Here is a 26,244-nt window from a genome sequence, read left to right as displayed (position 1 = left end):
TGGTGTTGCAAGTTAAGGTGCTGTCGGGGATGAGATAGGGGAGGAGAAGGTGTCCGATGTTTATCAGGAGTTGATGGATTGGGAGGGAGTCTTGGTCGGGTATATAAAATGTATGTGGGAGGAGGAGCTGGGAGGGGAGGTGGGGAAGGGGAGGTGGGGGCTGAGACGTGGGCAGAGACCTTGCGGAGGATGAACGCGTACTCGTCGTGTGCGAGGCTAAGCCTCATCCAGTTTAATGTGATACGTAGGGGGCATATGACAGTAGCAAGGATGAGTAGGTTCTTTGAGTGGGTAGAGGCTGGGTGTGGGCGGGGAGGCCCGCAATTCACATCCACCTGTTCTGGGCGTGCAAGATTGCAGGGGTTCGCAGACATGATGTCTGAGGTGCTGGGTGTGGAGATGGTCTTGAGTCCAAAGGTGGTGATATTCGGGGTGTCGGAAGACCTGGGAGACCAGAGGGTGAGAGAGGCCAATGTCTTGGCCTTTGCCTCCCTAATAGTCCGAAGGCAGATTTTGCTCGGGTGACAGGACTCGGAGCCGCCGAAAGCAGGGGTGTGGGTAAACCACCTAGCAGAATTCATGAGGCTGGAGAAGGTCAAGTTCGTCTTGAGGGGGTCGGGGGTCGGATGGGTTCACCCGGATTCCGGGTGGAAGCTGTTTATTGATTTTGTTAATATCAACCTATTACATAGAATTTACAGTGCAGAAGGAGGCCATTCGGCCCATCGAGTCTGCACCGGCTCTGACATTAATAAAGATTACCATATTATTATTATCTTTAAGGGGGCTTGAGGGATCAGTGGGGGAGGGGTTAAGGAGGTTAAAATGGGGAAGGCAGGATGTGAGAAGGGAGTGGTATTAGGGGAGCGGGGCAGAGTGAGTGTTGGTTGTTTATAATGTCGTTTGAGGGGTGGCATGGTGGCGCAGTGGTTAGCACTGCTGCCTCACGGCGCCGAGGTCCCAGGTATGATCCCGGCCCCAGGTCACTGTCTGTGTGGATTTTGCACATTCTCCTCGTGTCTGCGTGGGTTTCACCCCCTCCACCCAAAGATGTACAGGATACGTGGATTGGCCACACTAAATTGCCCCTTAATTGGGGTTAAAAAAAAATTGGGTACTCTAAATTTAAAAAAATAATATTGTTGTTTGGTTGTTCTTCTGCTTTTGTTTGTTTATGTCAAAATGCCTTGAATAAAATATTTTTTTAAAAAAAGGAATGAAAGCCAGTACCTTCAAGAGAAGAGATAGATCTGGAGTTTCTGTGTCATAATTTTGCTTTACTAGTGCAACCAGTGTAATATTAAGCACAAATTACATTTATATATATATATATATATATATATTATATAGGGGCTGTTTAGCACAGGGCTAAATCGCTGGCTTTGAAAGCAGACCAAGCAGGCCAGCAGCACGGTTCGATTCCCGGAACAGCCTCCCCGAACAGGCGCCGGAATGTGGCGACTAGGGGCTTTTCACAGTAACTTCATAGAAGCCTACTCGTGACAATAAGCGATTTTCATTTCATCCAGCACAACTTGGGTTTCTCCAATCTTTTAAATGGGTTTTAAGAAGCAGGCCAGAAAGATGGTTATGCCATGCGGTGAATTAATCAACATTGGAAATTTCTGTTAATTACATTAGTTCGCACATCAAGGATAGGAAAATTACGCTGGACAAAATTTTGGTGCAAGAACACCATTCGGAACATTTTGAAAGGTTTTTCTTCTTAAAAAAGCACTATTGTATCCCTACTTACCTGGAGTTTGAGTGGAAAATCAGGGTGTGAGTATCACTTTTCAAAAGGGCCAGAATAACCAAGTGTGCCCAATGCAGAAACTGTCCAGAATCCTAGAATCCTTACAGTGCAGAAGAAGGCCATTCAGCCCATCAAGTCTTATGAAAGACCACCCCACCAAGCCCACTCCCCCACCTTATCCCCATAACCCACTGAACCTACACATCTTTGGACACTAAAGGGCAATTTTAACATGACCCATCCACCTAACTTTCACATCTTTGGACTGCGGGAAACTACAGCACCCAGAGGAAACCTTTGCAGGCACAGAAAGAAAGTGCAAACTCCACACAGACAGTGACCCAAGGCCGGAATTGAACGTGGGTCCCTGATGCTGTGACGCTTGTGCCACCAGGCATGATTTTAGTTTGGTTCATTGATACACCACATGCTACAGTTACCTAGCAAACTATGCTGGAAGACTCATATCACAGGAAAATGCTCTTGTACGTATGTCTCATATAGCCTCCCCTGTGTGTTTTGTGACTCTGGAATTTTGAGTACTTCTTTGATTGAAGGAGCTCTGCTGGTATCTGAGTTGAGTTGGAAAATGCTCCCTGTTCCTTTTTTGGATCAAATTGTGCTTGTAGGCCTGCATTTCTTACTGCAACATTTGTTCCATCCTTTGCCATATATAAAATCCCATCACCTCTGGAATGCCTCGGTTACTTTGAAATTTCAATGTTGGCAAGTGTTCTGAAGTATCTGCAGTCTTATTTTGTAAAGTGGGTGGTTCTGCTTGAGGGGAATTAAGATATTCCTTCCTTTGATTTAAATAAGATGTAGATTATAGGCAGGCTTTCACATCCTGCTCCTAGGGCAGCTGTTTGGAACAACTTGTAGTTGGACCACCTATTAGACTTTGGACCCCAACCACTCACCCGTATCCCTTTTCTGTCATGGTTGAAATGAAGAACTTGCTACATGGAAACTCTGAGACTTTCTGCCCATTGAAGGCGAGTGGGGAGGCAAGCTAGCTGGGAAAGTTGCGGAACAGGCTGCCATTTTGACCCACTTTGAGGGTCCCGCTAAATAAAAAGCAATTCTTTGCTGTTGTTGGTGCAGCATTGTACCCCAACCCCTCCCTTTTTGGTTGGAGAAGCTGGAGGGAGGCGTCTTGATCTGCGAAAGAGCAACCACAAAGCATGCAAATCAAGGAATCGGGTTCCTGACTCAGTAATGGTCCTGCTTTAACACCTCCTAGGGTTGAGACAGGGCAGCACGGTAGCACAGGTGGATAGCACAGTGGCTTCACAGCACCAGGGTCCCAGGTTCGATTCCCTGCTGGGTCACTGTCTGTGCGGAGTCTGCACGTTCTCCCCGTGTCTGCGTGGGTTTCCTCCGGGTGCTCCGGTTTCCTCCCACAGTGCAAAGACGTGCAGGTTAGGTGGATTGGCCAGGATAAATTGCCCTTAGTTACCAAAAAAAGGTTAGGAGGGGTTATTGGGTTACGGGGATAGGGTGGAAGTGAGGGCCTAAGTGGGTTGGTGCAGACTCGGTGGGCCGAATGGCCTCCTTCTGCACTGTATGTTCTATGTTCAAACATCTACTAGATAACTTGAAAATACATCGAAGGTCGAGAATGACAAGGTCCCGGAAGTGTGCAGGCAACCAGTGAGAAACTGATACCCACCTGATCATCTGTCTTATTGTCTGTGTTAATACAATGTAAGCATATGATGCCTGCACTTGTATATTGATGCAGATTACTTTGTTAATATCCTAGTTACATTGGACCTTAGACGTAAAGAGGGATGGATGTCATATATGTGGGTTATTGTAGTTGTGTGCAATGACTCTTTAAGATCTGAGTGACGTTCCTCTCAAGCAGAACCACCCACTTTCCAAAATAAGAATGCATATATGACTTTATGTGACGTCACGGCTATTTCGCAGGCATTTAGGGAGTCTCGTGCCAAACCTTATACAGCGAAGACCTATAAACCTCTGTTAATCTTGTATCAAACTCGCGTGCTTCTGCATTTCTATTTCTTTTGTCATCTAAAGATACAATAGATATCTCTTACTTTTCTAGTTGCAAAGCTGATACTCATCTAACTGAATGGAGGAAAAATCCATTTACTATTCTAATTTTGTGGATTTCATCATTTTTTAATTCATTAACTGGATGTGGACGTCGCTGGCTAAGCCAGCATTTATTGCCCATCCCTAGTTGCCCTTGAGAATGTGGTGGTGAGCTGCACCCCCTGTGGTGTAGGTACTCCCACAGTGCTATTAAGGAGGGAGTTCCAGGATTTTGACCCAGCAACAGTGAAGGAACAACGATAGATTTCCAAGTTAGGATGGCGAGTGACTTGAAGGGGAACTTGCAGTAGTGGTGTTCCCAGGTACGTACTACCCTTGTCATTTTAGACAGTAGCAGTCATGGGTTTGGAAGGTGCTGCACAAGGAGTCTTGGTGGATTCCTGCAAGATGTAGACGGTACACATGGCTGCCACTGTTTGTCAATGTTGGAGGGAGTGAATGCTTGTGGAAGGCATACCAATCAAGCAGGGTTGTCCTCTGGATGGTGTTTGTGCCTTTTAGAAGGTGGACAGGCTTTTTTTTGGGGGGGGTGGGGGGTGGGGGGTGGCAGGAGGTGGGTTACTTGCCACATGATTTCTACCTACTCTTGTAGCTACAGTGTTTATATTACTAGTCGTTAATGTTGCTCGTCCAGTTCAGTTTCTGGTCAGTGGTAACCGTGGCGCGAATGTTAATAATCTGATTTTTCTTTTTGAAAGGTAACCATTTAATAGTATATGTACTTTAAAGGATACCTTTCTTTGAAAGCCCTTGTTTTTTAAAATTCTGTTGAATTACATTAGTTACACAAAGAATTATGAAAATTTATTCCTTGATCTGAATTCACAGAGGCCCAGATACGATTTCTGAAAGCAAAACTACGAGTAATGCAGGAGGAACTGGATAGATTAGCTCATGAATACAACAAGAAGGTGAGGCTTTAAACATGTAATTACACAGGGTATCAGAAGTATTCACCATCAGTGGTTTGGATTTTCTCCAAATTGAAAATATTTTCTAAATGTCATAATCAAATACTAATACTATCATTGTTGAGTATGAAGTATATGTTGAATACATGATTATTAAGTGATTGTGAAATGAAAATGAAAACTGAAAATTGCTTATTCTTACAAGTAGGCTTCAAATGAAGTTACTGTGAAAAGCCCCTAATTGTGAGCTGCTATTTAAGAATAAACAACTTGGGGAAGGGGAGAAATAGGAAGACTACCTCACAATTCACGAAATAGAGGACAGAACAGTCAAAGGATGAACTCCATTTTAAAATTTAGGCAATCTATTGGTAATTTTGTGCAGTAAGGCTCTGGTTTGGAGTCTTGCTAATGAGGCAGGCAGATGTAGACGTGGCACTCTTGTATCATAGCCCTGTCTATGGGGATGCTTTTCAAAATTGACCCCGATATAAAAGTTAAATGCAACTAAAAATCCATTTCAGCTAAACACTGAAAATAATGATGATAAACAGAATGCTGAATTTGGGTTTTGGCTTTGCTCTCATGCACCCAAAATAAAACATTGATCAACAGAGAATGGTGAGCATAAATTATACAGACACAACAGAGGCGGTTTATTTTGTTTAAAAAGATCTTATTACTTCTGTATTGTTTGTGTTTTTGTTAAAATATGTAACAACATGGAGCAGATGGGGGGGGTAGACCCTTGGAGATTTGGCAGGCCAAGGGCGAGGGAGTATTCTTTTTTCTCCCACGTCCACAGGGTGTACTCCAGAATAGACTTTTTTGTACTGAGCAGGGGGCTGATTTCGAGAGTGCAGGACACGGAGTACTCGGCCATTGTGATTTCGGACCATGCACCACACTGGGTAGAGGTAGAACTGGGGGAAGCACGGGACCAGCGCCCGTTGTGGCGCCTGGATGTGGGGCTGCTGGCGGACGATGAGGTGTGCGGAAGGGTCCGGAAGGGCATTGAGAGATATCTGGGCACGAACGACACGGGCGAGGTGAAGGTGGGGGTAGTCTGGGAGGCCCTGAAAGCAGTGATCAGAGGAGAGCTGATCTCCATAAGGGCACACAGAGAAAGGAAGGAGAGGCAGGAGAGGGAGAGACTGGTGGGGGAACTTATAGAAGTGGACAGGAGATATGCGGAGACACCAGAGGAGGGGCTGTTGAGGGAGCGGCGCGGTTTACAGGCCCAGTTTGACCTACTGACCACTAGGAAGGCGGAGACGCAATGGAGAAGGGCACAGGGCGCGGTCTATGAGTACGGGGAAAAGGCGAGCAGGATGCTAGCACACCAGCTGCGCAAGCGAGATGCAGCCAGAGAGATTGGGGGAGTGAGAGAGAAGGGAGGGAACGTAGTGCAGAAGGGGCAAGAGGTGAACGGGGTCTTCAGGGATTTCTACAGGGAATTGTACCGGTCTGAGCCGCCCAGGAGGAGGGGGGGAATGGAGAACTTCCTCGATAGATTGAGGTTCCCAAAGGTCCAGGAGGAGCGGGTGGAAGGGCTGGGGGCGCCGATAGAGCTGCAGGAACTAGTTAAAGGGATAAGCCAGATGCAGGCGGGGAAGGCGCCGGGGCCGGATGGGTTCCCGGTGGAATTTTATAAGAAGTATGTGGACTTGGTGGGTCCAGTGCTGGTGCGAGCCTTCAATGAGGCGCGAGAGGGGGGGGCTCTGCCCCCGACAATGTCACAGGCCCTGATCTCCTTGATCCTGAAGCGGGACAAAGACCCTGTACAGTGCGGGTCCTACAGGCCTATCTCCCTCTTGAATGTAGATGCCAAACTGTTGGCAAAGGTCCTGGCAACCAGAATAGAGGATTGTGTGCCAGGGGTAATCCATGAGGACCAGACGGGGTTCGTAAAGGGACGACAACTTAACACAAATGTCCGGAGACTGTTGAATGTGATTATGATGCCAGCAGTGGAGGGGGAGGCTGAGATAGTGGTAGCACTGGATGCGGAGAAGGCATTCGATAGGGTGGAGTGGGAATACCTGTGGGAGACGCTGGAACGGTTTGGGTTTGGGGAGGGATTTATCAAGTGGGTGCAGCTGCTGTATTCGGCCCCGATGGCGAGTGTGGTTACAAACGGGAGGAGGTCGGAGTATTTTGGGCTCCATCGAGGTACCAGGCAGGGATGCCCCCTATCCCCCTTACTATTTGCATTAGCGATCGAACCGTTGGCGATGGCACTGAGGGGTTCAGGGGGGTGGAGAGGACTGACAAGGGGAGGGGAGGAACATCGGGTATCACTCTATGCGGATGATTTGTTGTTATATGTGGCGGACCCGGAAGGGGGAATGCCGGAGGTAATGGAAATACTAGCGGAGTTCGGGGACTTTTCGGGATATAAATTAAATGTGGGTAAAAGTGAGGTCTTTGTGATACACCCGGGAGACCAGGGGGAGGGAATTGGGAGGCTCCCCTTTAAGAGAGCAGTAAAAAGTTTCAGGTACTTGGGGGTGCAGGTGGCAAGGAACTGGGGGACCCTCCACAAGCTGAACTTTTCAAGGCTGGTGGAGCAGATGGAGGAGGAGTTTAAGAGGTGGGACATGGTACCGCTGTCGCTAGCAGGGAGGGTGCAGTCAGTCAAAATGACGGTCCTCCCGAGGTTCTTGTTTCTGTTCCAGTGCTTGCCCATCTTCCTCCCCAGGGCCTTCTTCAAGAAGGTAACTAGCAGCATTATGGGCTATGTGTGGGCACATGGCACCCCTAGAGTGAGAAGGATTTTCTTGGAACGGAGTAGGGACAGTGGAGGATTAGCGCTACCCAATCTTTCCGGATACTACTGGGCGGCGAACGCATCGATGGTGCGCAAGTGGGTGATGGAGGGGGAGGGGGCAGCTTGGAAACGTATGGAGAGGGCGTCCTGCGGCAATACAAGCCTGGGGGCGCTAGTAACGGCACCATGGCCGCTCCCCCCCACAAGGTATACCACGAGTCCGGTAGTGGCGGCCACCCTTAAAATCTGGGGGCAGTGGAGGCGACACAGGGGGGAAGTGGGGGGTCTGATGGCGGCGCCACTGAGAGGGAACCACAGATTTGTCCCGGGGAACACTGGCGGGGGATTCCAGAGCTGGCACAGGGCGGGCATCAGGCAACTGAGGGACATGTTCATAGAGGGGAGGTTCGCGAGCCTGGGAGAGCTGGAGGAGAAATTTGAGCTCCCCCCGGGGAACACGTTTAGATACCTGCAGGTGAAGGCATTTGCCAGACGACAGGTGGAAGGATTTCCCTTGCTTCCCGATAGAGGGGCGAGTGATAGGGTGCTGTCAGGGGTCTGGGTCGGAGAAGGGAAGGTCTCGGACATCTACAAAATAATGCAGGAGGTGGAGGAGGTACCGATAGAGGAGCTGAAAGACAAGTGGGAAGCGGAGCTGGGAGAGCAGATAGAAGATGGGACATGGGCGGATGCCCTAGAGAGGGTCAATTCGTCGTCGTCGTGCGCAAGGTTGGGCCTCATCCAATTTAAGGTGCTGCACAGAGCCCATATGACGGGGACTAGGATGAGTCGGTTCTTCGGGGGTGAGGACAGGTGTGTTAGGTGTTCGGGAAGCCCTGCGAACCATGTACATATGTTCTGGATGTGTCCGGCACTGGAAGAGTTCTGGGAGGGGGTGGCGGGGACGGTATCGAGAGTGGTGGGAACCAGGGTCAAACCAGGGTGGGGGCTAGCGATTTTTGGGGTTGGGGTGGAGCCAGGAGTACAGGAGGCAAGGGAGGCCGGAATATTGGCCTTTGCGTCCTTGGTAGCTCGGAGAAGGATCTTGATTCAGTGGAGGGACACAAGGCCACCAAGTGTTAACACCTGGTTAAACGACATGGCAAGCTTCATCCAATTGGAAAGAATCAAATTCGCCCTGAGAGGGTCGGTACAGGGGTTCTTCCGGCGGTGGCAGCCCTTCCTTGACTTTCTGGATCAGAGATAGGGACTGGAGGCCGAAACAGCAGCAACCCGGGGAGAAAGGGGGGGGGGGGGGGGGGGGGGGGAAGGGAGGGGGGGGGGGGGGGGGGGGGGGATAGCAACGAAGGGAGCACGTCAGCGGGGGGTCGCGGGCAATGACTGCCCGAGGCCATCGGCAGAAAGGGAAAAACGGTTTGGTTGCTAGACTGATAGCGCGGGGGGGGGGGGGGGGGGGGGGGGGGAGGGTGGGGGGGTGCGCGCGGGGGAGGGCGTGGGGAGGATTTTCCAGGGGGGATTTGTTGTGTTATAATTTAAAATGTAGTAGGGGTAAATGTTTGTATCGAAAAATTTCAATAAAAATTATTTAAAAAAAAATATGTAACAATTCCCTCTCCTTGTTATTCCTGCGACAAATGTTACCAGCTACAAACCTATTGTAGACGAGCAATAACCTGCTTCCAGACCTATGCAAATGCTGCATTATTTACAGAGTCTTTCATGACCGTGAGGTGCCCCAAAGTGTTTCACATCCAATTAAGTATTTTTAAAGTCTAGACATTTTGAAGTCTGGCGGCACGATAGCACAGTGGTTAGCACTGTTGCTTCATGACCCCAGTGGTTAGCACTGTTGCTTCACAGCGCCAGGGTCCCAGGTTCGATTCCCAGCTTAGGTCACTGTCTGTGTGGAGTCTGCACGTTCTCCCCGTGTCAGTGTGGGTTTCCTCCCACAAGTCCCAAAAGACGTGCTTGTTAGGTGAATTGGACATTCTGAATTCTCCCTCTGCGTACCCGAACAGGCACCGGAATGTGGCGACTTGGGGCTTTTCACACAAACTTCATTGCAATGTTAATGTATACCTACTTGTGATAATAAAGATTATTATTATTACGACTGTGGCATGTAGGGAAATATTGCATCAACCAATTTGCACCCAGATAGGTTAAACAAACAGCAAGATTAATTACCAAATAATTTGTTTTTTTAGTTATGGTGATTGAAGGATAAATATGGGCCAACATAGCAAGAGATATCCCCAGATCCTCTTTGAATAATGCTGTGGGATCTTTTCTGTCGACAAAATGGAAGAATAATGCTCCTTTGCCAAATGCTAGGATGCTTCCAACATCAGACCAGTAGCACCACACTGAGAAGGTGTTCAGTCTTTGAAAATTTTAAAGAGTAGGTGAATTGATTACGAAATTATGGTTGTGAGATTTTAAATTGAGTTGGAATGCTTAGGCCAGAAGCAGAAGAAATTCTGCTCCCCAACTACATAACTGGAAGTCAGCTGGTGATATGTAATCTAAGTATGTTTTACATAAGTTCGAACTCTAATGTAGAGAATCTCTAAAGACTGATGTCACAGACTTGCAGCACTTTATATAAGTTTTTAATGGTATTAAATATGTTACAGTTTTCCTGTGGTGGTGTTCTTTCAAAACTGTAGTATGCATAACTTTCCATTTCAATCACAGATAGCAATGCGGGTTCTTTTGTCCAAGATATTTAAGGGGGTACAGTAGCATGGTGGTTAGCACTGCTGCTTCACAGCTCCAGGGTCCCAGGTTTGATTCCGGTTTTGGTCACTGTCTGTGCGGAGTCTGCACGTTCTCCTCGTGTCTGCGTGGGTTTCCCCCGGGTGCTCCGGTTCCTCCCACAGTCCAAAGATGGGAAGGTTAGGTAGATTGGCCATGCTAAATTTCCCTTAGTGTCCAAAAAGGTTAAATGGGGTTACTGGGTTACGGGAAAGGGTGGAGGTGTAGACTTGAGTAGGATGGACTCGATGGACCAAATGGCCTCCTTCTGCACTGTAAATTCTATGATATTAAGTGATTTGAATAGTTGGACACAATCATGGGCAGAGGTTGTTGAGCCAGTGGAATGTTTATCTATAAATAGTGGCATCCAGTTAACTAAGTAAAGATATCCTTTCTTGGCTTATCATCAGCCCCTTGAGGACTGCATTATTTTTCAATTCTTTAGAAAATGAACAGTTAATTATTCCACTCTCCACTCCCCGAAGGGTTTCCTTAATCCACTAAAGCAGCTTGCATTGACCAGGCAGGTAGAAAACAAGGATTATATTTATTTATGATATCACGCTCTCCATTAGCCGATGGATCTTCATCTCCGACCTGCTCCCAGTTCGGGGTTTCTATACTAGAGGTCTGATTCCCCCGGTTAAGACGGAAATCCTGCCCCCTTGTTACCAGAGGAGCTCATATTCAGAGGCGGTCACCTGGAATCTAATTGTCCTGCTACCTTGACTTCCTCGAGGGTTATAACATCCACCCTCCACCACCAAGTCCAGAAATATGTGCATGGCTGCGGCCAGGTCTAATGGTGCCTTTGGCGTACTAGCCCAGAACAGCCGATGAGGGCTGAACGCGTGGCATCTGGTGCCGTGTACCGAACTGTAGAGCGGCACTACCACGTGGAGTGCCTCGGTAGCGTGGTAGGCATGCGCTTGGCTGCGGACGTCGCAATATGCCCATGTCGGCGGGGGAAGAGAGCGGTTGCGGGTAGAAGAGCTCCTGAGGGGGGAACACAGTTGTGTCCCGTTTCCCGCAGAGAAATTGCACCCAAGTGCGCAAACTTGTCCGACTGGGCCTCTGCACAGCAAGAGATTGCGGAAGAAGAGGAGCAACCCGGACTCCAAAACTGAGCAAAGTCGGAGACCTGAGCGCTCAGGAGCAGAGCGAGCGACAAAGAGAGAGCCCCCTGGGGAGAAGGAGAATAGGCCGCAAGGGACCGGACCGGTAAGCTGTGGATCGATCTCGGAATCAAAGTATAGTAGGTCTTCATCCGGCATTTTGACGTCATCCACGTGTGAAATCGGCTGCTCTGCGGCAGGTGCGGCTGGGATCAACAGCGGCGACTGGGGCAGAGGTTTCAGTCCGAAAACTCCGGAATCAGATCTGGCGTCTCTTGGATACCCCCCCCCGGAGGTGATCCACCAGTCGGTTCAATTTGCGTCCTTGTGCCCTTACGCGATATGAGACTGGTCCAGTCTGGGCCATCACGATGCCTGGTGTCTGTGGTGATTGTAGATCTGAGTAGATGCAATACAACTGAGCAAGCACTAGAGGGAGCATGGGAGAGCTATATATACACAGGGACAGGAAGTGACGACACACTTCACGGAAGGCAGAACTCGTAGCAGAACACAGACACAGGCAGGCAGCATTTGAGGTAGCCGTAAGTGAAGTTCTGAAGAGAGAACGAATTCACAATAAAGCATCTTCTCCACCTTTGAGACTACGAGCTTTATTAAGACACGAGGAACAACACAGTGTCCACATGAATACTTCTGCAAAGTTTTGGACATACACTAGGTCTCCTAGCATGAAGGTGCATAAGGGCAAACATCGCCTGGCATCAGCCTGATCCTGGCCCCGGCTCATTTTCCCGCCAATGGGCGAGAGGGCTAAACTCCGAAATGTTCATAGGCGATGGCCCATCAACAATTTGGCCGGAGCGACCCCCATCATGGTGTGTGGCATCGTCATGTAATAAAAAAGAAACCCCACCAGCCGTGTCTCCCAAGACCCCGAGGTCTGCTTCTTCATTCCGTTTTTTAAAATCTGGATGGCGCATTCCACCAATCCATTCAACACTGGATGGTACGGGATGGTGTGTATGTGTCATATCCCGTTGGAGGCCATGAATGCCCCAAACTCTGCATTTGTAAATGCTGTCCCATTATCTGAGACCAGCACCTATAATAATATTAATCTTTATTAGTGTCACAAGTAGGCTGACATTAACACTGCAGTGAAGTTACTGTGAAAATCTCCTAGCCGCCACCCTCCAGCCTCTGTTGGGATACGCTGAGGGAGAATTCAGAATGTCATTCAATTCACCTAACAAGCAAGTCTTTTGGGTCTAAAGATGTGCGGGTTAGGTGGATTGGTCACGCTAAATTGCACCGTAGTGTCCAAAAGTTAGGTAGGGTTTCTGGGTTACGGGTCTAGGTGGAGGTGTAAGCTTAGATCAGGTGGTCTTTCAGGGGCCGGTGTAGACTCGATGGGTAAATTCTATGAGTCTATGACTTGTGGGAGGAAACCGGAGCACCCAGAGGAACCCCACGCAGACACAGGGAGAACGTGCAGACTCTGCACGGTGACCCAAGCCGGGAATCAAACCCAGGTCCGTGGTGCTGTGAAGCAACAGTGCTAACCTCCGTGCTACCGGTCCGCCCATACGTGCTGAAAGATTCCCATAGTCTGTCAATGGTGGCTCAAGCCATCGTGCTGTGCATTTTGTATACCTCCATCCACTTGGAGTGGGCATTTACGATGATGAGGAATATCATCCCCCTGGAATGGTCCTGCAAAATCGATGTGGAGACGGGACCAAGGTCAGCCCTGCCATCCCATCCTCGTCACCAGTGTAGTATCCGTTAAAGCAGCTTGCATTGACCAGGCAGGTAGAAAACAAGGATTATATTTATTTATGATATCACGCTCTCCACTACCCGAAGGGTCTTCATCTCTGACCCGCTTCCAGGTCGGGGTTTTTAATAGCAGAGGTCTGATTCCTCCAGCTGAGGGGGAAATCCCGCCTCCTCATTACTGGGGGAGCTCATACTCAGAGGAGGTCACCTGGAATCTAATTATCCTGATCCCGTGACTGTCTTAAGGGTTATAACATCTACCTTACTTTGTAATCAGCATTATTATTCCACAAATTTTTTAATGGAACATAGGCTTACAAATACAGAGAACAATTTCTCTCTCTGTGAAAGTACCTCTGACACTGCATACTAGTGTATATTTATTTTTTAAAAACCTCTTTAAACTCAATCTCACCTCATAAGAAGTAAGCTTGGGCAGTTTAAAGCTTTGGCATGGGTTAGGGGTGGCATGATGGTGCCGTGGTTAGCATTGCTGCCTCACGGCACTGAGGACCCGGATTCAATCCCAGCCCTGGGTCACATTCTCCCTGTTTCTGCGTGGGTCTCACCCCCACAACCCAAAAGCTGTGAAGGATAGGTGAATTGGTCATGCTAAATTGCCCTTAATTGGAAAAAAAAGAATTGGGTACTGTCAATTTTTTTTAAATGAAGTTCTTGTATGGTTTAATAATTAAACAAGAACATTTGTTACCCTTGGATGTACAATACAACAAAAATGGATTGTATTGGGTAAACGCCAGAGTAAGACATATGCTGATAAGTTGTACTTAGAAACAGTTTTATAATGTACTTAGAAACAGTTTTATAATGATACATCTAACTTATCAATAGATTTCAAACTATCTCTTGTAAAAATTATCTTTAAATTACAAATAAAATCTGAAATTAAATTATTTCTGAGGGTGCCATTTTGATCTCAGCTACGCAGGTCACTAAATACATTGATATAAAACATCTGTGAATATGGAAAATATTTCACATATGGTAGATGTTATATGAATCAGGGCTAATTCTTTACACATTTGCCCCCACTGACTTTTTTTATTTTGAACAGAGTCAGTTTGTTTCCATGGGCCAATTTATCTGGCCCAAGACATCCTTTCCCCACACAGTGCTTGATATTCTTTCTTAGATCCATCTCAGGAAAGTTTTAAACTCTGATTAAAAATATAATTAACGGACTTCCGGTGTCGGCCATGAACTGAGCGGTCGCACAAAAGTTGGTTCCCGTCTGGAAATTCTTTCTTGGACCTTTTTGACCCAATGAACAGCCACCAAACCCTGAAAGAAATCCACACAAATCTGACACCAATCAATAATCTGACTGAGCTGGGATGCGGACAGACCATCAGATAGGACCTTCTGTGAAAGGACTGCACTGACCATCAACAAATATGTGAGCTGTAATGAGATCGGGAGGTCTCTCGCTCCACATTCTGGGAGGCACTGAAGGCAGTGATCAGAGTTAATAGCATACCGGGTACATAGGGATAGGGGGGGGGAGCGAGGGCAGTCAGACAGCAGTTGATTATGGAGCTGCTAGCGGAAAGGAAAAGATTACAAATGGAGTTTGAGCTGATCTCAACCGGGAAGACAGTGGGCGGGAAAGAACCCCGGGAGCCGTGGAACCGTCCTGCAGAGGGGCTGGTGAGCAGATTTGCTGCCAAACCTCTGGTACCACTACTGGGCAGCAAACGTAGAAAAGGTGTGGGGTTGACTGGGGGAGCCGAGGGCGGAGTGGGTACAGACGAAGAGGCTTTATGAATAGGAACGTCCCTGCAGGCACTGGTTACCGCCCCACACCCATTCTCCGCGGCCAAATACTCGATGAGCCCAGTGGTGGTAGCATCACTGAAAACCTGGAATCTGCTTGGGCACCAGTTCAAGCTGAGGCATGTCCATCTCAACCCCCATTTGTTTTTTTTTAAAGTAAGTTTTATTAAAAATTTTCATAAAATATCAACAACAAAAAGTAACAATTTTTTTTGCAAAGAACAAAGAAAAAAAACAGTGCCTCCCTCCCCCGCGCATACACAAAGGAAGTGGTAAATTAACACCCGCCATTCGCACAAAACACGCGCCCGCCCCTTCGACAAAACCCCCCCCTGTGTATACATAGAGAAAGAAATAAATCAACACCCGCCATTAGCATAGAACAACTATGCCCGTCCCTTCGGTCGAAAACAGCAAAACAACCCCCCCTCACCCCCCAACCCCCCACCCCACCCTCCCCCTCCTCACCCCCGGGCCGCTACTGGCCTTTTCCTATCGTTCTGCCAGGAAATCCAGAAATGGCTGCCACCTCCTGAAAAACCCCTGCACTGATCCCCTTAGGGCAAATTTCACCTTCTCTAATTTAAGAAACGCTGCCATAGGGCCTCACGGTAGCATGGTGGTTAGCATCAATGCTTCACAACTCCAGGGTCCCAGGTTCGATTCCCGGCTGGGTCACTGTCTGTGTGGAGTCTGCACGTCCTCCCTGTGTGTGCGTGGGTTTCCTCCGGGTGCTCCGGTTTCCTCCCACAGTCCAAAGATATGCGGGTTAGGTGGATTGGCCATGCTAAATTGCCCGTAGTGTAAGGTTAATGGGGGGATTGTTGGGTTACGGGTATACGGGTTACGTGGGTTTAAGTAGGGTGATCATTGCTCGGCACAACATCGAGGGCCGAAGGGCCTGTTCTGTGCTGTACTGTTCTATGTTCTATGTTCTATATCGTTGACCCAGGCCTCCACGCTTGGGGGCCTCGCATCCTTCCACTGAAGAAGAATCATCTGCCGGGCTACTAGGGACGCAAAGGCCAGAACACCGGCCTCTTTCGCCTCCTGCACTCCCGGCTCCACTGCAACCCCAAAGATTGCGAGCCCCCAGCCCGGATTGACCCTGGATCCTACCACCCTCGACACCGTCCTTGCTAACTTCCCCTCCAGCGTACCCAGGCTCGCAAACTTCCCGTCTTCCAAAATTCCCCCAGCGCTGGGCATGCCCAGAACATATGGCCATGATTTGCTGGTCTCTCTGAGCACCTGATACACCTGTCCTTACTCCCAAAGAACCGACTCATCCTTGTCCCAGTCATGTGAGCCGCATGTAGCACCTTAAACTGTATGAGGCCAAGCCTCGCACAAGAAGAGAAGGAGTTCACCCTCCCCATGGCGTCCACCCACGTCCCCTCCTCTATCTCCTCACCCAGCTCCTCCTCCCATTTACCCTTCAGCTCCTCGACCGAGGCCTCATCCATCTCCTGCATCACCTGGTACGCTGCCGAGATCCTCCCCTCACCAACCCACACCCCCGAGAGCACCCTATCCTGGATCCCACGCGGCGGCAGCAGAGGGAACTCCGCTACCTGCCGCCTGACAAACGCCCGTACCTGCATGTACCTAAAGGCGCTCCCCAGGGGGAGCCCGAACTTCCCCTCCAGCGTACCCAGGCTCGCAAACTTCCCGTCTACAAACAGGTCCCTCAACCTCCTGATACCTGCCCTGTGCCAACTCAGGAACCCGCCATCAATTCTCCCCGGAACAAACCAGTGGTTGCCCCGTATCAGGCCCCCCATCGAGGCCCCCAACTCCCCCCGTGCCGTCTCCATTGCCCCCAAATTTTGAGGGTAGCCGCCACCACCGTGCTCGTGGTATACCTCGTTGGAGGGAGCGGCAGAGGCGCCGTTACCAGCGCCTCTAGGCTCGTGCCCACACAGGACGCCATCTCCATCCTCTTCCATGCTGCCCCTTCCCCCTCCATCACCCATTTACGCACCATCGCTGCATTGGCAGCCCAATAGTACCCACAGAGGTTGGGCAGTGCCAGCCCCCCCTATCCCTGCCCCGCTCCAAGAACACCCTTCTCACTCACCCTCAGGGTCCTGTGTGCCCACACAAACCCCGTAATGCTCTTGTTAACCCGCCTGAAAAAGGCCTTCGGGATAAGGATGGGGAGGCACTGGAACAGGAACAGAAACCTCGGGAGCACCGTCATTTTGACTGACTGTACCCTACCCGCCAGCGATAGCGGCAACATGTCCCACCTCTTAAACTCTTCGTCCATTTGCTCCACCAACCTTGTGAGGTTAAGCTTATGCAAGGCCCCCCAACTCCTGGCCACCTGTCAACCCCCATTTGTAACAATCACAGTTTCATCCTGGCCAGAATGGACGCCATATATGGAGAAGGGAGGAAGGGATGTCGATGGCACAGTGACAACCTTGGCGGAACTAACTGAAATGTTACAACTTCCAAAAGTGAGCAAGCACTGTTACCTCCAGAGACAGGACTTACTCCGCAAGGAGGTCCCAGCGATCCCCCAGTTACCCAGGCAGACCCTACTAGACAGACTAATATCACAGGACGAATTAGAGGGGGGGGGAAATGTGCAGACATGTATAAACGACTACTGGAGGAAACAAGGGCCCCACTGCACGGAACATAGAACATAGAACATAGAACAGTACAGCACAGAACAGGCCCTTCGGCCCTCAATGTTGTGCCGAGCCATGATCACCCTACTCAAACCCACGTATCCACCCTATACCCGTAACCCAACACCCCCCCCCCCCCCTCCCTCCTTAACCTTACTTTTATTAGGACACTACGGGCAATTTAGCATGGCCAATCCACCTAACCCGCACATCTTTGGACTGTGGGAGGAAACCGGAGCACCCGGAGGAAACCCACGCACACAGGGGGAGGACGTGCAGACTCCACACAGACAGTGACAAAGAGAGGTGGGAAGAGGAGCTATGCATCGTGGTAGGGGGATGGACTCTGGAGCGAGATCTTATATAGAGTGAACTCCCAATACCTCATGCACAAGGCTGAGCCTGATGAAACTGAAGGTGAAGCACAGGACACACATGACCAGGACACTTATGAGCGGATTCTTCCCAGTAGTGCAAGACAGCTGTGAGCGATGCCTGAGGGGGCCCAGCCAACCACACCCACATATTCTGGTCCTGCCCAAAATTGGTCAGATTCTGGACCAAGTTCTTTGGTGGTCACTGGTGTCAAGGTGGAACCATGTCCACTTGTAGAGATTTTTGGGGTGGCGGAACAGCTGGAGCCCTTTGAGGGATGGGCGACCGACATTATGGTCTTCACCTCCCTAATAGCCCTGCGATGACTCCTACTCGGGTGGAGATCAGCAGTGCTGCCTAAGGCCTCGGACTGACTGGCAGACCTGGCGGAATTCCTCAGGCTAGAAAAAATGAAATTTGCCATCAGGGGGCCAGAAGAAGGGGAGGCAGTCCGCCGCCATCTTTAAAGACCTGGGGGAAGAGTCAGGGAGAGGGGAAAATGGGGAACGGGAGGTGGGGGGTAGAAAGCTGGAGGAGGGAGAAAGACCAATGGGTGGTGTAGAGGGCAGCATTAACACCACTCAAACCTAGAAATAACAAACTGTTTGCACGACGTCCGTTGTACTCAGAATTTACAGTGCAGAAGGAGGCCATTCAGCCCATCGAGTCTGCACCGGCTCTTGGAAAGAGCACCCTACCCAAGGTCCACACCTCCGCCCTATCCCCACAACCCAGTAACCCCACCCAACACTAAGGGCAATTTTGGACACTATGGGCAATTAAGCATGACCAATCCACTTAACCCGCACATCTTTGGACTGTGGGAGGAAACCGGAGCACCCGGAGGAAACCCATGCACACACGAGGAGAATGTGCAGACTCCGCACAGACAGTGACCCAAGCCGGGAATCGAACCTGGGACCCTGGAGCTGTGAAGCAATTGTACTATCCACAATGCTACCGTGCTGCCCCTTAATTGATGTTCACAAACTGTATGGTTTGATTAAAAATATTGTTATGGGTCAGGGTTTAGAGAACCCCAAAGTGTATCATGGAGTTCACCTGACCTAAAACTTTTAATAGATTGTGGTATTAGGAGCACACGGCCCAGTCTACAGGTGTGGTACAGCAGAAATGGATGAGTATTTTTTAAAGCAAAACAATGTTTATTCTATGAACTCAAGTTAACCTTTTAAAACAAACAGTGACTCTCTTAGCAACCATTAATTCAAAGATAACCCCCACAGAATACAACTCTAAGTAATCCTTTAAGGTGTTCTTTTACCACCCAGAAGACTTAACAAACCTTTAAACAGGAGCACATCAGGGTTTACATTCAATACTGAAAACATTTATAGTTCTGAATTCACCAAATGATCAAGAGATAGTCCTTCATGGCAGAGAGATCAACAATACAGCTGCTTTGTCTGACTTCAGCTGCAACACACTGAAAAACGAAACCAAAAAGACATACACACCCAAGCTTTTTGCAAAGTGAAACTAAAAAGCAGAACCAGAGCTTAGCTCCACCCACACTCTGACATCACTGCAGTAACATGAGCAGCCAAACATTTCTTAAAGCGACATTCTCATGACAATATATTTTTAAAAATATAAATAACTAAACATTCTATCTCTCTCTCCCCCATTATTTGCATCATGCTGACCTTCCCATGATACTTGATCATCATACTATCAACATTCTTATGTGGAACTAGTCATATCACTCATTCTTTTTTTTTAAAACTACATTTCTAATGTAGGATGTGTCATCTGAAAAAATGTTCGATGAGGTACTGCACAAAATGCTACTTAATAGGATAAGACCCCGTTGTAATGGGGGTAGTATATTAGCATTTTTGAGCATAACTGATAGAAGACAGAGAATTGCGATAAGAGGGGTATTTTCAGGATGCAACCTGTAACTAGTGGAGAGCCATAGGGATCAGTGCTGGGGCCATACCTATTTACAATATAAATGACTTTGACACGGGAAGTGAATGTACTATTGCCAAGTTTCATGGATAACACAAAAATAGGTGGGAAGGCAAGTGGCAAAGATGACACAAAGAGCCTACAGAGGGACATTGTAGACAGCTTAGGTCAGTGGGCAAAAACTTGGCAGATGAAATTTAATGTAGGAAAATTTGAAGTTATGCACTTTGGAAGGAGGAATTATGGAGCTGAATATTATTTACATAGAGAAAGATTGCAGAAAACTGAGAACATAGGGATTTGGTTGTCCTCATGCATAACTCACAAAAAGCTAGCATGCAAGTTCAGCAGGTAGTAGGGAAGGCAAATGGAATGTTGGCCTTTATTTCAAAGGGAATGATGTATAAAAAAACTATACAAGACACTAGTTAGACCACACCTGTAATAGTGTGAACATTTATTGTCCCCATATTTAAGGAAAGATATACTGGCGTTGGAGGCAGTCCAGAGAAGGTTCACTAGGTTGATCCTGGGTATGGAGGGATTTCCTTTTGAGGAGAGGTTGAGTAGATTAGGTCTGTACTCATTGGAGTTTAGAAGAATGAGAGGCAACCTTATTGAGACATATAGGATTCTCAGTGAGCTTGACGGGGTCGATGCTGAGAGGATGTTTCCTCTTGTGGGAGAGGAGGAACCAGAGGGCATAATCTCAGAATAAAGGGTCACCCATTTAAGACTGAGATGAGGAGGAATTTATTTTCTCAAGAGGGTAGTGAATTTGGGGAATTCTTTACTGCAGAGGGCTGTAAAGGCTGGGTTGTTAAATATTCAAGGCTGAGATAGACAGATTTTTAATCAGTAAGGAATCGAGAGTTATGGGGATGAGGCAGGAAAGTAGAATTGAGGAATATCATATAAGATCAGGAAATGATCTAATTCAATAGCAGAGCAAATTCGGTAGGCCCTACATGTGCTCCGATGTCTTATGGTCTGTTATGGTCTTATGATTCTTGCAAGAATTGGGTATATCAAATATTTCTGATATTTAACAATAATTCTCCAGTCATTGGTATACACCAATTTTACTTGAGTTAAACCTAAACCTGAGCCTGGACATGAGCAAATTTTAAGGATTATGCTGCAGATTGTATACTGACCTTGGGTAAGGAACTTAATAAGCAACGTGTAGGTGTTGGTGTGGGAAGGAGAGAAGAAGATGCACAGTGGACTGGTCAGGATTATGCCAGGACGGGTAAGAGCAGTGCATAACCTTTCAATCAGCAGGAGATGGCTAAGTTAGACGTTAAGAGGAAAATACAGCAGTCTATGGTTGTAGTGGTTTCTTAACTGATATATGGCATCGGCAGCTGGATACTCACTACAAAATTCCAGGTTCAATGTACCCGTAAGCAAGGTAATCATTTGGAAAGCATAGTAAAACAGTTAATGAGACTCTGGGTTCAGATAGCAACATGAATACAAAATTTGCTGAGTGACAGGAAACAGAGTAATGACTGATAAGTGTTTCTTGGCCTGGAGGAAGGAGTTCCACAGGAGTCGGTATTGGGACCCTTGCTTTTGCTGATTTATATTAATAATCTAGACCTTGGTGTACAGGGAACAATTTCCAAACTTGTGGATCACATGTAACTTCGAATAACTGTAAACTGTGAGGTGTAGAACTTCTAAAGGATAGCATGGTAGCACAAGTGGATAGCACTGTGGCTTCGCAGGGCCAGGGTCCCAGGTTTGATTCCCCGCTGGGACACTGTCTGTGCAGAGTCTGCACATTGTCCCCGTGTCCGCGTGGGTTTCCTCCGGGTGCTCCGGTTTCTTCCCACAGACGAAAGACGTGCAGGTCCATGCTAAATTGCCCTTGGTGCCCAAAAAGGTTAGGAGGGGTTATTGGGTTACGTGGATAGGGAGGAAGTGAGGGCTTAAATGGATCAGTGCAGACTCGATGGGCCGAATTGCCTCCGCACTGTATGTTCTATGATATAGACAAATTGGTGGAATGGAAGGAAGATGAAGTTCAATGTAGAGAAATGTGAGGTGATACATTATGGTAGGAAAAACATGGAGAGGCAGTATAAAATAGAGGGTGTTGCTCTACAGCGGGTGCAGGAGCAGAGGGACCTAGGTGTATGTGTGCATAAGGCATTAAAGATGGCAGATTAAGTTGAGAAAGCAGTTCACGAAGCAGACAGTATCCGAGGTTTTTTCATAGAGGCATGGAGTACAAGAGCAAAGAGGTTATGTTATACAGAACTTGTATAGGGCTCTTGTTGAACCTCAGCTGGAGTGTTGCGTATAGTTCAAAGTGCTGCATTTCAGGAGGAATGTGAAGGCATTGAAGAGAATGCCAAAGAGGTTTGCAAAATGGTTCTAGGGATGAAGAACTTCAGATATGAAGATAGATCGGTGAAGTTGGGACTCTTTTCCTTGGATGTGGGAGGGCTGAGAGGAGATTTGATAGAAATATTCAATATCACGAGGGGCCTGGAGAGAGTGGACAAGGAGAAACTGCCCCGATCGGGAAAGGATTGAGAACAAGAGCACAAAGGTTTAAAATAATATGCAAAAGATGCATATCTCACATCCAGGGAAAAGAGTCCCAACTTCACCGATCTATCTTCATATCTGAAGTTCTTCAGATTTGAGAAAAAGCTTTTTCACACAGTGAATGGTTAGCGTCTAGAATGCATGGCCTGAGAGTATGGTGGAGGCAGTTAATTTGAGACATTTGAGATGGAATTAGATGATTATTTAAAAATAAACAATCTGCAGGGTTAGGGGGAGAAGGCAGGTAATGGCACTAGGTGAAATACGCGTTTGGAGAGCCGGTGCAGTCACAAAATAGTGGTATGGTATGGTTATGCTACAACACAAGGTTCTCAACGTTTTGCAACTTTTTACAAGAATGTCACTATTTCCATGTTAATTTAACCTAATTTTCTGCAGAATTGCATTGAGTTATCTTTTAAATCAACCTGACTTCGGTGCTTTTCCATATTCATTTATTTCACAAGTCTATTACCCGTAGAATGGAATAGTTATGCCTAAATTCGTAATTTTTCTGTCTCAATTATCCCCTCTAATTTTAGATGCCCATCAACCTCTTTCCACCAATGTAGACAATTTGTCGAGAAGACTAACCTCACAAAAACTTTAATTAGGCCGCTTTAGCCAACAATAAAAAAGTGAAAGTGCGATGGACTTTGGGGACAACTGTCTTAAAGAGTTACCCCCCCCCCCCCCCCCCCCCCCCCGGCTCACCACGAGGACCACCACATCAGGTACATGCTAGTCAATATCTGCACCAATTCTCACCCATGTGATTCCCGGTCCAAAGCACCAGAAAATCATGAGGGCCTGGCGGATAAGTGCCCGGCTCAATCCATTTACAACCTCCTATGATTGACAGTATATACACACACACACACACACAGCTGTCAACATTGTACCAAGCATCTCCCTTCACTGTGGAGTGACTTTAAAGTAGTCAGCTGTGAAACTAACCACAATGTTTATAAACATCAAGCTTTGATTGACAGCTCCTGGACCACTTCAAACAGAGTTAAATGCTTTCTGTTAGTTTCACTGCTGACTACTTCAAAGTCACTCAGGCATGAAGGAACATGAATTGCGTTTTGGGGGTGGGGGGGGGGGGAGGTGCAGCCGAGCTCTGGGATCTTGCTATTGGGCTACTTGCTCAAAATAACAGCCTGATAGTGGGATTCCCTAGGGAATCCCTCGCAATCCTCACCATGTAAAAGTTTGCATGGCTAAGGATTGGGAATCGCTTCCTGATTTGTCCTCCCAGTGTGAGCGCAAATCAGGTGCAATTCAGCTCCAGCGGGAGGAAATAGTCTCCCAAACGGAAAGTGTCTCTAATTATCTAATCCCTAGGGAACCTTCTTTATATAAACAAAATTCCATTAGCTTTTTTACAACGCTTTCATTATCCCTTTTGTAGCCACATAGCCTGTTTGTGTTTCAAACCAGAAATTTAAAAAATGTTACTGCAGCAGTCATACACACACTAACCCAGGCTTTTATCCCCTATAGCACCAACTACATATAATACAATATATCTGAAATTCCTACATTCATCACACTTAATACATCTGTGCCTGAGTTGGTTCTTTTGCTGGAACTTACCACACTTGTAATGTTATGTCTTTGCCCTTTTGATACATCCTTTTATATTTTTCTTTCCCAAATATGTATACAATTTTCTTTTAAATGATGATACAATGTTGGCCTCAATAGCTACTTATTGCACATTCTATGTCCTAATGGCTGTGAACTTATTTTATCATGTCTCCCTTTGTTCTTCCAGAGTAAACTTACTGCTCACAAACATGAGATACATTTGTTTACTTTTTGCTCTCGAAACCAATTTATATGAAGTCCACATTAACCTTCACTGTTTAATGAAAAATACCAATTTTTTTCCTTCATAAATATAATCTCTCTTTCTTTATGTAATTTTAATGAATCTTCTCTATATGCTTTCCATTGCTCTAATATCCATCTTTAACAGCGTGCTGAGAACTACATGTCCAACTACGCACAAGTTCCTTCCTTTTTAAATAAATGGCCTGTTCTACCTGTACAACTTTTACAGATATGCCTGTACTTCAAATATCTACGGCGCGATTCTCCCACGCCGGGTGGGAGAATCGCGGGAGGGCTGGGCGAATCACGACACGCCGCCCTGGCACCCCCGCGATTCTCCCACCCCCCCCCCAAAAATGGCGTGCCACATTTTTCGACAGGCTGCTCGGAGAATCGCCGCTCGCCGTTTCTCACGGCGACCGGCGATTCTCCGGCCCGGATGGGCCGAGCGGCCTGCCAATCCCGACCGGTTCACACCGTCGCCAACTACACCTGGCGTGAACAGCAAGCGACCGGTGAGTGTGGGACCTGTGGGGGGTGGAGGGAGGATTGAGCACCACGGACGTGCCCAGCAGATGTCTGGCCCGCGATCGGTGCCCACCGATCGTTGGGCTGGCATCTCTAAAAGACGCACTCTTTTCCCTCCGCCGCCCCGCAAGATCAAGTCACCATGTCTTGCGGGGCCACGGAGGGGAAGACGGCAACTACGCCTGCGCGGGTTGGCGCCGGCCAATCTGCGCATGCGCGGCTGACATCACTTTGGCACCGCCGGCCGCGTCATTCCCGGCGTGCCGCTTGGACGCAAGCTTCAAGGCCGGGCGCTCGGGATTCACGCGTGGCCGCTCCTAGCCCCGGGGGGGGGGGGGGGGGGAATAGGGGGCGAGGAGCGGCCTCTGACGCCGGAGTGAAACATTCCGAGTTTCACTCCGGCATCGGCACTTAGTCTCCCGTTGGGAGAATCGCGCCCCTATTTCCCCACTTTAAGAATTGTAACATTTCACAAATCGTCCTCCTGTGTTGTGTTTGTGTGTTAAGTGCACCTGACACTTATCTGTTGACTCTACAAACTGATCTATGCCCTGTTGTAATCTCCCACAATCTTCCCCACTGTTCGCTGTACTCCCACTTTGATATTACTAGCAAACGTCAACATCTTTCCTCTTGTGCCCAGGCCAAATCTTTATGTAAATGGCAAATGAAAGGGGTTGACCACGATCAGGACATAATTAATTAATTTGCTCTACTCTTTGCCTTATGTTCCTGAGCCACTTCATTGCCTATGGAACTAGATTAACTTTAATATATTGCCTTAACTGCTGTATCAATTTGTTTAACAGTACATATGTGAGATGTCTTCTGAAAGTTTATTGCATCCCCTTTACCTTAATTTGAAATTATTTAATGGGTGAAAAATTTCAGCTCACTTTGCATTATGAATCTTTTGATTGCGTGGAGTGACCATTTCAATTGAAAAGGTTTTATTTTTATCCAAAATCTATTTGCAAGAATATTTTTCATAATCTCTCATCGTTTCATTAAATAATAGGATGATGAAAATGATTCTTTGAACAATCGAGTAAAAGAGTTAGAGGAAGAGCGTAACAAGTTACAGAAAACAACCAGCATCCAGCAGACACAAATTGAAAAGTATAAAAACCTGGCAGATGAGGCGTACAGGAAAAGTGATGGATTGCAACAACAAGTCACCTCTTTGCAAAAGGTATATTTTATCTTTTGTTTTTATAAATTTACAGTACCCAATTCTTTTTTTTTCTAATTAAGGGGCAATTTAGCGTGGCCAATCCACCTACCCTGCACATCTTTGGGTTGTGGGGGTGAAACCCATAAAAACACAGGGAGAATGTGCAGACTCCACACGGACAGTGAATCAGGCCAGGATCGAACTCTTTGGTGATATGAGGCAGCAGTCCTAAGCACTGCGCCACTGTGCCGCCCCAGGAATATTTTAATGTTATAATGATCTGAATAAATTCAT

At 47.6% G+C, this 26,244-nt stretch overlaps 1 protein-coding gene across 4 annotated transcripts in view; it reads left to right on the top strand.

Annotated features, from left to right (window-relative positions):
• tex9 (testis expressed 9) overlaps positions 1-26,244 on the top strand; it is a 113,127-nt gene that overhangs the window by 57,692 nt on the left and 29,191 nt on the right. For all 4 annotated transcript variants that reach the window (XM_038813542.1, XM_038813541.1, XM_038813543.1 and 1 more), the window contains 2 exons: positions 4,670-4,752; positions 25,795-25,968. In XM_038813542.1, the coding sequence (XP_038669470.1) occupies positions 4,670-4,752; positions 25,795-25,968 (257 nt within the window). The remainder of the gene's footprint in view (positions 1-4,669; positions 4,753-25,794; positions 25,969-26,244) is intronic.

Source organism: Scyliorhinus canicula, chromosome 12, assembly GCF_902713615.1.
Source record: "Scyliorhinus canicula chromosome 12, sScyCan1.1, whole genome shotgun sequence".
In the NCBI taxonomy this organism is placed as follows: domain Eukaryota; kingdom Metazoa; phylum Chordata; class Chondrichthyes; order Carcharhiniformes; family Scyliorhinidae; genus Scyliorhinus; species Scyliorhinus canicula.
This window is presented reverse-complemented; position numbering and strand designations above follow the sequence as displayed.